At 44.2% G+C, this 11,497-nt stretch overlaps 1 protein-coding gene across 1 annotated transcript in view; it reads right to left on the bottom strand.

Annotated features, from left to right (window-relative positions):
* Nucleotides 1-1,813: 1,813 nt before the first annotated feature.
* Nucleotides 1,814-11,497, bottom strand: part of veph1 (ventricular zone expressed PH domain-containing 1) — a 66,009-nt gene continuing 56,325 nt past the window's right edge. Inside the window, exons 13-15 of the mRNA XM_030381520.1 lie at nt 8,594-8,733; nt 5,680-5,733; nt 1,814-3,417 (exon numbers count right to left, since the gene is read on the bottom strand). Coding sequence (XP_030237380.1) covers nt 3,235-3,417; nt 5,680-5,733; nt 8,594-8,733 — 377 coding nt within the window. The 3' untranslated portion in view covers nt 1,814-3,234. The remainder of the gene's footprint in view (nt 3,418-5,679; nt 5,734-8,593; nt 8,734-11,497) is intronic.

Genomic DNA, 11,497 nt, shown 5'->3' with positions numbered 1-11,497 from the left:
AGCAAAGGTTGACAGAATCAATCACATGAATGTGATTGACTTCCTATGTTCCATCAGGGATCAGAATCAATCACGTGAATGTGATTGATTCTGATCCCTGATGGAACATAGGAAGTGCTACAATAGGCCTGAAGTCAGCTTCATGCTACATTTGGAGCCGATGGGAGATGACCTCAACAAGGTTATGGGTGACCTGGCTTATGGCTCTTAGGGCAAATTGTATAAACAAATTGTTTATTTTACCCCGATCGCTGCCAGATGGTTCGGCTCTGCCACATTGGGCGACGCAACGAGCCGGATCAGGGCCCCGTTGTTTAATGTTTTTTCAAAGAGCCTGTGGAAATACACATATGTGTCGGAAATATATCTGTACAAACACATTTGGATTAGTGGCCATAACTACAAACATGGAAGAACTTATTTATTCCTATTATTTTTTCTTTAGAAGAAAGATAAGCAAAATAAGAGAAGCTGAACCAATGGCTGGCCCTTCAATCAGGAATTAGTATTTGTGCCAACGCCATCCGCCTGGCCTTCCATTCAACTTGGGCTGCATAGCCAGATGCACACATCTTTTAGATCAAGGGCCAGCAAAAAAAATAAACAAGGGAGGTTGATACTGGGACTGAAGGGTATAAATGATATCATGTGTGAGACGAGGCAGCTCAACGCACACTGTTCTCTGCTGTGTGTGAAACACCGGAAGGTTTCGCAGTGGTTGTCTCGTGAATTCGGACGGACCGCTGAGTCTTCATTTCAGCCAATCCCCAGGGTTTCAAACAAAAGGAGGACTACAACGCAACAATACAGGCATCTTTTATATATTCCTGCAAGTCCTGGTAAAAGTCGCGCCAACTGGGAGAGTGCAAGGACGTATCGGATCCTGGGTTTGGCTCCTGAAGACGTAAAGCCCTTACGCTAATACGCCTTCCATCAGAACCCACAGAGACTGCTCAGTTTCCTCCTCAAAATGAGCCCCAGAGGAAACCACCAATAACCTTGCTGCGGCCGAACTCCGGCTATTAAAGCAACAGCGTAGTCCATTCAAGGGCTTGTTATAGCAAGAGGCCTGGGTCACGCATCCTGTCTTTAAGAAAAGTCCAAAAATAGGCCACAACCATCATCAGCGATGAGGAGTAACAGAGATCCAAGCCTATCTAGTTTATAGCAGTGCTGATATGACATGTAGCCTCATGGTTTTAAGTGGGCTGAGGCCAAATGCTTCCGGAAAGAGGAGACAGAAATGAGCCACTTGGAACAAGTAGGCTAAAGTTCTATTTTGAGGCCAGAGAACAAATACTGTGGACAGGTTTTGCCAATTGGATTAAAATAGAATACCATACTGTATTATAGCTGTAGTCTCAATTGACAAAAGGTTTAAGTTTTCAACTGGAAGCTGCTTTTCATGGACATGGCACACAGGTAACACATGCACACACACACACCCACACCCCCCCCCAAACACACACACACACACACACACAACCACTGATCTGTTAGAGGAATGTTTATTAAGACAGAAGAGTTGTACTGCATCTTCCATTAAGTAAGCCAATCCCACTTAGAATTATTAGCATATTATGACATTACTATAACGAATAAATATCCAGTAGTGCCATAGGTCCTATATCGTATACACACCCAAACACACACATTGAAACTGTTCCACACACACATTATGGAAAAAACACACACACACAAGCAGGCATGCACACACACACACACACACACACACACACACACACACACACACACACACACACACGCACACACACACACACACACACACACACACACACACACACACACACACATACACATACACACACACACACACACACACACACACACACACACACACACACACACACACACACACACACACACACACACACGTAACCATTATTCGCTGTTTCCCCTCATCTGCTGTCCATTATGTGGGTCTTCATCTTCCCCACAGTGCCCAGAGCGGGTGCATGCTGCTTAATGTGCATGACTTATTGCTACATGTTGAGAGTCTGCATGAGGCCCACTGGCTCCACTGGACCCTAATTTCTTAGAGGAAACTCTTATTGCTTCGTGCAAAACATTGTGTCCAGCGGGCCAACGTTTCGGAACACAGCAAGCACAACGGACTCCCACAGCTACTGTTGGACAGCTTCAGAGGTCACCAATGTGAATGTCCCGGAGATGCATTAGTGTCGTCGAGGTGCTGAGGGGATCCCACGCGGTTTCGCCTTAAACTGGATCAACATGTTGCTGCTTTCCGCGCTTCCATGGAGCTATCATCGTCTCATGTGACACCGTACCTCTGCCCAAGTCAAACAAACACAGAGCGCACACTGCATCGCTCCGCTGCGGATTCACTGGCCAGGATCTGCACTGGTGAATCATCGTGACAAACACATATTGGCCCGTTGTGTGCATCTGTATCTGTATTTATCATTTCAAGGGGTGGATTATGGTGAACATTATATTGCTGATTTATATTCTCCTGACAAGAGTTCTTGATCTTTTTGCGATATGGTTCAATTGCTTATTGTGCAAAGTAGTATTTGGTGTCCTATTGTATTCTCTTTGTATTGTGTGTGTGTGTGTATGTGTGTGTGTGTGAGTGTGTGTGTGTGGTCTGTGTTTTTGTGTGTGTGAATGTGTGTGATAGAGAGTATGGGTGCGTGCGAGTTCCTGTGTGGGAACATTGGCATACGTCCGTATGCTGTTTTCAAAATAACAAATTTAGCCTCTTTTAACTTTGCTGCGAGTTGTTTATGAATACTTGAATTAATCTCCTTCCCGCACATTGCCACAAACAACTCTAAATGTGGGTAACGTCTCTGTGCATGTGCGTTTGTGTTCACAGTTTGTTATGGTTCCATCAATGTAAAGCAGTGTGTGAGCGACAGTCTCTGAGACCGGTCAGACAGGAGTGGGTATCGTTCATGTGTAATTCGATTAGTATTCATCATCTGTCCACTCAAACCCCCGTGAAGTCACGTGTTGTTTCCATACAACCCAGGGGGGCAACAACAACAGGGTTCTTAGAGAAACGAGAGGCAATTCAACACTTCTTGATTATAGCTTCAAAACAATCCCTCTTTTACTATAAGAATAATTCCCAAACGCACGCTGGACTTTTTTCCCCAAGAAGACCAAAATAAATCCCCTTTGGGCAGCGGGTGGCGTTACCCCAGATGGCCGCAACTCAGAGACGGGTCCTAGCGGTTTGCCCGCCCGTTACAGGTAGGTGGTGGCCTCTCGGTTCTCTCTCTCGCGGGCCTGGGCCACGGCCACGTTGATGCACTGCAGCCACTCCTCTGCGTGCTTCTCGTCCTGGGCCTTCAGCACGTACGTCTTGCTGTCGGTGAAGATCTCGAAGGCGCGCGGCAGCCCCCGATCCCGCCGCTTCCTGGCCACCACCTGGGGGGTGTAAAACAGAGTGGGAGGGGCTGGATGAGAGAATGACTGGTATCACCAAGGAGTCTCTATTAACAATCTGATAGCAGACTAGATAATCAATAATCTGATGTATGACATCAGACTAGATTAATGATCTGATGTTTGATAGCAGACTAGATGAATGATCTGATGTCTGATGGCAGACTAGATTAATAATCTGAGGTCTGATAGCAGACTAGATTAATGATCTGATGTTTGATAGCAGACTAGATGAATGATCTGATGTCTGATGGCAGACTAGATTAATAATCTGAGGTCTGATAGCAGACTAGATTAATGATCGGATGTTTGATAGCAGACTAGATGAATGATCTGATGTCCGATGGCAGACTAGAATAATGATCTGAAGTCTGATAACAGACTAGTTTACAGTTTTTTCCTATAGTTTTCGGTCATGTACCCATACTATGGTCACTTTTCCCTATCACTTAACACAGTGGGCTTTAGAGACACACACCTCTGCATATCTGTTAACCTTTGGTGAAAAATGCACTACAACAACCACACCACAAACAATGCTGCCATAACTTAACACATGTTTCCTCTCAGAACACTATGACCTAAAAAACACTAACATCTTGAAGCATTGCCAATTGCACATATAAAATGTTGCTGTGTCCTCCAGTTTGGCATAGATTTCCTGTAGTGTTGCATTGAAAAAAAGAGAAAAAACACAGACAAACACTTCTTTGGACTACAGTAATAAAGTTTGTAATATTACAGTATGACAATCCAAGCCAAGTATCTGCTGACAGTGTTCATATGTCGGTTTAGCTCCCACAAAAGATGTCACAATTGAGTGTGGTAAATGTACTGTAATTGTAAATACAGTAAATACTGTAAGTGTTTTATGAGAAACTGAGAATAACAATTTTCAACGAGGCACAAATTACATGTAAAACCTGAGTAGGTCTTTAGCTGAGTAGGTCTTTAGCTGAAATGACCACCAGGTGTTTTGCATTGCAAAACTTATCCTCTGTGTTTTGTACAGATCATTGTATGTAGTGTTGCTTTTACGTAAAAAAAGTAATTCCATGCCAATTCACCAAGAACTATGGTGCACAGGGGGAAAAAAATCTAAATTACTGTAAAATAAAATAATTAAACTATAAACTAAATATTTTTTCTTATTCAAACATGTAACTTCATTTGTCTGTCCAAATGCAGCATCTTTCCATCCACAGTGATCTAAATTACTGTTAGGTTTTGAACAGAAAGTTCACTGTTTTGAACAGAGTATCTAAACATTGGTAAAATATGCTGTAGTTCCACAGCGTTTTGCCGGTAGTGAACATTGACTGGGGCAGGTATCCATGAAATTTGGAAGAAGGCGTCATTGCCAGCATTTGTATCTTAGCATAGGGGCAAGTAACCACAGTTTGGTTCACATGGTCTACTGGTATGCTCACTGTGTGAAGTGTTTAGGGAATGTGAACATGGTTTAGGTAAATTGCCTAAAACGATAGGAAAAAACTGTAATGATCTGATGTCTGATAGCAGGCTAGATTAATAATCAGATGTCTAATAGCAGACTAGAATAAGGATCTGAAGTCTGATAACAGACTAGTTTAATGATCTGATGTCTGATAGCAGGCTAGATTAATAATCTGATGTCTAATAGCAGACTAGAATAAGGATCTGAAGTCTGATAACAGACTAGTTTAATGATCTGATGTCTGATAGCAGACTTGATTAATAATCTGAGGTCTGATAGCAGACTCGCACAACTTGGTCAACGGGAGGTTTCACTTCGTTTTCCACCAATGACGTTGCTCGAAGCAAGGTCTGTGACCGTGTAATTGCAGCTTCCGGCGGGTCAAAGCAAAACGTCATCTGTCTGGAAAGGTTTCCAATCAACACTGTGAGGACCGGCCACTGTAATAATACGGTTATTATAATCCCCTTCTGAAAGCTTCCTGGCTTGAGTGATGGAGTGTTTCTTCTGTAGCATATCACAACAGGAAACGAGGCGTCACTCAGCCCCCTGCCGGTTCTGGATTCTGGCCCAGACTCTACATTATACATACAACCCTTCGACATAATAGGACCCCGAATATGACGGAAAATGGATCCCTCTGGAAAAATGACATCACAGACACAAATCTGTTTGTGCACCGATGTAAAGGTGCCTGGTAACGATATACTGGGTGGGAAACGGAAGACTGCAGTCTGTTATCGACGGATTGTCCTCAATATGTCAGGCTTTTCTCAACTGGTTCTTACCTTGACACTCTGCACCTTGCTGAGTTCAATGGGGATGTCTTCTAGCTCATCTTTCTGCAGGGAGAAGATCAAGACATAAATAGCAGATAAGGCTTATGAGAAACAAAAGGTGGAGAACGGAGCACATATGGAGCTCATATTTTCTCCCAAAAAGAAACCGACCTGAACTGAATGGGGTTTGGTAGTAGGTTAGCTCAACTTTTATTTCGATCATGTAAAAGCCCAGTTTAAAAAAGTCAAGTACAAAAAGAAAGAATAAATATAGCATGAATTAACTGATAAATGTCTCCAAATGACATATGGTTATTATCTCAAATGTGCATTGGAATGATGCAGTCCTTAATGCTAGTGTGACTTGAGACCCTGTTTAAGACTTCGTTAAGGACAGGGGGAATAGGGGTTTATTTAAAACGTGCTGGAGAAGGCACACAGAGTGGTTGCCAAGCATTTGGTATTTAGAGTTGGAATAACGTTTATTACAAGTGAGATGTCCCAAAGCCTAGAGAAAAGACAGGAGTTTTGTTCACATTTCAAATGACAACATTTCAAAAGTTAACATATTGATTACTGATATAGTAATCAAATATCGAAACATTAAGATGTGTTTAATGTCTTAATGTATAATAACTTGTCACATTTGCATGGTGCCATCTCATTTAATCAGACCCTAATAACACACCTTTACGTCTCTAGGTGTGCAAACATGCCTCCCTCTCTGTGATGTGCAATCAGATTCCCATTTCTGTCATGTAATTCCTGCAGGGACTCATTTCCAGTATGCCTTCAACATCCAGCTACAGTGACCTCCGGTTTAACGCTTCATTCTGTACCGTTCCCTCCAGAGACGGGGAGCTGCTGTGTCCCGGGACCGGAGCGTGAACACTGAGGTTTATTGTCATTTGTTACCAAGGAAGGAAGTGCTAATAGCCCTGGCGCAGGCTCACAAGGTGGCCCGGTAATTAGGACTGGGATTGTGTGTGTGTGTGTGTGTGTGTATACCGAGCTCCTTTTTGCGCTAGGCTTTTGGTTTATTTATCCACATCCTCTCCTGTTGTTGCTGCAGAGGGTCTTGAAAAGCTTTCAGAAGCCTGAGGTCATGCACATGTGTTCCCACTGGAGGGCTAAGCCCTGGCTAGGGTCGTTGCTGTCAAGCACACAGAGACCAGGCTAGACCAGGAAAGACCTTTATATCTGCGGTACCATCAATTGTCAGGGAGGATAAAACTGTATACATAAAGCTCAGACTCCCATTGTACTGCTTGGTACTGCTTGAGACCCCCCCCCCCCACCAAAGAACCCCAGGGTTTGAAGCCAGGGCCAAGGGAGCGTCTCTATGCAAAGCACACTAAATCTATATTAGGCTCCAGAGCTCAGATTTGTAGCACGTTGAGCCCCTCGTCAAAGTCCTAGTCGGCATCAACGGAAGTAAACACACACACAAAACACGTAAGCATGCACGTACACACACAAACACACACACACACAATCCCGTGCTTGCGACACCCAAACTCACACGTGCACGCACGTGCAGAAACAAACACGTCACATGGGGACAACCCTAGGGGTCTAAAGCTATGTGAAAATAGACCCGCAAACAACAAACGCAACATTAGCTTCAATCATTCCGAATTACACCAAAAATTCTTCCGTTATTACTCAATTTGAGACAGAATAACACAGCATTGTTTGCTAAATCACTCACTCACTAAATATACGGGTGTTAGGTGAGGTCTTACACAACATGCAAGCCCTACCCCCCCCGCCCCCGTCCATAGACCCACTCTCCAAAGACTCTGAGACAAACAAAAGACTCAAGTCCTTCCAGATCTGCGGGCCTTCATGGGGGGGTGGAGGGCTACCATCTGGAGGAGCAGGACAAAGCCTATTGTGTGGAGTGAGACATGATTCCCGGACCTCTATTTATACAATCATTAGAAACATATTTCCCTGATTCCCAGGTAGTCTCTTTGGCCTCCCGGAGAATCACAACCATGGAGCTTGTGGTGTCTGGGCTTCTTTCCCCCTTTTGTGCTGCCTCTCTCCCCCTGGGTTTCGGTGGATGATTACGGTAATATGTCCCTGGCAGAACCAGAGGACCCTCCCCGTTTGGCTGTGGATACGGTATGGAGATGGCCGTATAGTGATCAGAGCGAGGGGTTGTTTCAAAGAGAGGCATACTCCCAAGAAATCTGAATGCGCTTACAAACACATGCACACAAAAACACGTGTGACCACACACACACACTCACACTCACAAACACACACACACACACACACACACTCACAAACACAAAGAGACATACACACACACACACACACACACACACACACACACACACACACACACACACACACACACACACACACACACTATACCTTCGTAACATATTTCTTCATGAAGCACGGGCTACTTTGAGATGTTTGGACTTTCTGCTCCCTGATCTCCTGCCAAAGCCCTCGTCCCGTGGCCGGTTAGTTATCACAGTCTGCTTCACTGACCTCTCTGGTGCACGGGCACACATCACGAGGTGCCGTCTCCTACCGTTCACCCGCTCGCCGCTCACCGTGTGTGTGTGACCGAACGTGGAGCAGGGGGAGAATTCACCCGGACACGCACGTGCAACGACATACATAAACTATGTGTGTCTGCTCTCCCCCACTTGTGTGTGTCCCATCGATCACATCGATTACCCCTGTGAGTGTACCTTTTTCTTTTCTTTTTATTTATGAGTGTGTGAGTGAATGAGTGAGTGTGTGTGTATGCGTGTCTTTGTATGTGTGTGTATGTGTTTGTGTTTATGCGTGTGTGTGTGTGTGGGTGTGTGTGTGGGTGTGTGTGTGTGTGTGTGTGTCTGTGTGTGTGTGTGTGTGTGTGTGATCTTCCACCAGGGGTTGTAAAAGGGCAGCGACGTACGGATTTGCCGGATTTGCGAAACAGGAGCTGGTTTCCTGCCAGGGTGAAGTACCGGGTCTTCCAGCGCTTGATGAACTTCCAGCGAACCTGCTTCTCCTTCAGCCGGCCCTCCATCAGAGGCTGGCCCTCCTGGTTCACAACTACAAGGACACACACACACACACACACACACACACACACACACACACACACACACACACACACACACACACACACACACACACACACACACACACACACACACACACACACACACACACAGCATGACATAACTGACACATGTACACAAGAGTAAAAAATATCATAATGAATACAAAATACTACTCTCATGGTCCGTGTACATTGTATATTTGGTCAGGGACAGGAACCCCGACCCAGGGGGCAAGCCGGAACGTCCGGATACCATGGGCCCGGGCAAGCCCTCTGCGTTTATCAGGAACCCAGACCCCAAAGAACGTTCCCATCCGAGGACCCCCTGGGATCGTTTGACGAGAACAAACTGAACAAACTGATACAGGGGGCCTTGTAGAAACCCCCCTCACCCAAAAAAACTAAACCTAAAGCCTGAAACCAACCCCTTGGTTTTATTGTTGATTGTTGACAGCCCTAACCTGACGTGCCTAGACTCTGGTAAGAAAGGGTTGTGATTTTGCTTGCACATTCTTTAGACTACTCTTTGTAGAAGGACCTGGAATAAATACAAATAATCAAATAAACAAAAAAAAAATTGATTAATAATAATCCAAAAAACTGAAATACAACAACCTATGCTACTTAATGTAAGAAGTAAATATATATTTTATACATCTATGAAAAAGAACTAGCATGTCACTAACAGATATGTTTTGTTAAATTCTTCTGTTTGTTCACTACATACATTCCTTTTTATCTAGACGACTTTATTATTTTTGTCCCTTATCAGAGCGACCTCCTTCAAGGTCTATTCTTGTCGATTGAGCAGACGTGGAGCAGTACTGGCAGTAATTGAAGCAGGACTCTGATATATTTGTTTAAAGGCCGGCCGAGAGCGACATCCCCCATGCATATCCCAACGCTACGGCCTGCGGTCAGACATCCTTGAAACTGGGACAGAGGCTACCGACAGAGTCGAGCCCAGCCAATAAGCAGACCCCATTATGGGCATCGAAAAGGCTTTTGTTCGGAGTCTCAAGAACCTCAAGATTTGAAACAGAACACAGCACGTCATCTGTACAAGAATACCCCACGAAACTACAACACGTCCTGCTCTGATTACAAACAGTCCACCAAAACAACTTTCTGGTTTTGGTTGGAAAATGTTTCATTTATTTATTCTTTCTTGAGTGCAATATAATGTGTGCGTGTGTGTAATGTTGACGCGGCCCCCAGGCAAAGCTCTCTGGTGTTTTGGCCGACTCCGGTGTTACTGTCAGTCAGGACGTTGGTTGGTGGCGCCTCCATCAGAACACAGCATGACCCACAGAGACCCTTTTGGTGTTCCCATGCATGAGTAACTCAGCTCCCCCCGACGGACAAGCAAGTGGTTGTCGACCTTTTGGCCCGCGATCACTATGACTCACGAGGGTCTGTTTCTTAGCAGAGGGGGAAAAGACAAACCCTTCAAACGCTTATTATACCTGGCAGCCTCCAGAGGGACTTAGTAGAATGAAGAGAATACAGCAGCTAACAACACACACACTCACACATACACACACTCATACAAACACATAGACACAGACACAGACACAGACACACACACACACACACACACACACACACACACACACACACACACACACACACACACACACACACACACACACACACACACTCACACAAACACATCAAGAAGACAGCCCATAGCCCAGTAGTTTTATATTTAAGTGTATTACTGTATTAGTGGCGTTATTTGCAACTGTGATTGAAATTTGAAAATGGCAGTGGCAGGGCAGGGAAAGGAGCCGGAAGCACAAGCCCTCTATGTAGAAGGATAGCAATTTGATGTAACATCAGGTGACAAAGGGCATACCCTTTTACGCCTCAGAAGACTACATGTTTTTATCAGAAATACAGATCCAGACCAATTCATTTGCTCCACTTCACCGTACCTCTCGATGTCCCCAATACAGAGAGGGCTGAACTCCGTTGTGTTTGCTGGTTCTCCACAGCATTTCCTTATATTGCACAACTGAATTTGTTACCGTATGTTTCTGCAAATAAATCAACGAGTCATACTTTCTCGCTAAATCCATGCATGATTTATCATGCTTTACTGGCATTGGCTGTTGTAGTTTTGGAGCATTGTGTTTGTTGTTTCCCAACAACAAATGCCATTTGTTTGAATGGACATTAAGTATCTGTGTGAAATGGATTCTGACACGCATTTCCAACACTCCAACACGGTTAGTTCGGCTCCCTAGGGTAGGTCTATTTCTGATGCGTCCATCATGTTACTGTACAGAGTGTTTACTCTTAAAGCAAATAACGTGAAAACACACACGTGAATACACCCACAAAGAAAGGAACAAAGGACAATTTGGATTTTGTTAAATTGTTACTTAGGGTCATTGTTCAAAGAACCACACAGACATTTTTACTGTCATTGACCAAGATGCTTTCTCGAGAACTCAGTAGGAGGGAGTGACGGTATATGGAGCGCTCAGCCCGAGCCGCAGGAAGAACAATAGATAAACCCCCCGGTTGGCAACATTTCAAGGAAACATCAAATCCAGTTCCAAGTCCTTTACGCCTGTCTAGCCTGGTTTTATGCACTTCATTTAAACGTTTCTTTATACTTTATAGATAGATTTCATTTGAATTCATAGATTGATTAAATAAAATGTCATACATTTCCGTATGTATTCCAATTTCAATATACACTTTTTAGTTTGAGTTTAGTTTTAGTTTAAGGTAACCTTGTTAAAT

Source organism: Gadus morhua, chromosome 16 (genome assembly GCF_902167405.1).
Source record: "Gadus morhua chromosome 16, gadMor3.0, whole genome shotgun sequence".
Taxonomy (NCBI): domain Eukaryota; kingdom Metazoa; phylum Chordata; class Actinopteri; order Gadiformes; family Gadidae; genus Gadus; species Gadus morhua.
This window is presented reverse-complemented; position numbering and strand designations above follow the sequence as displayed.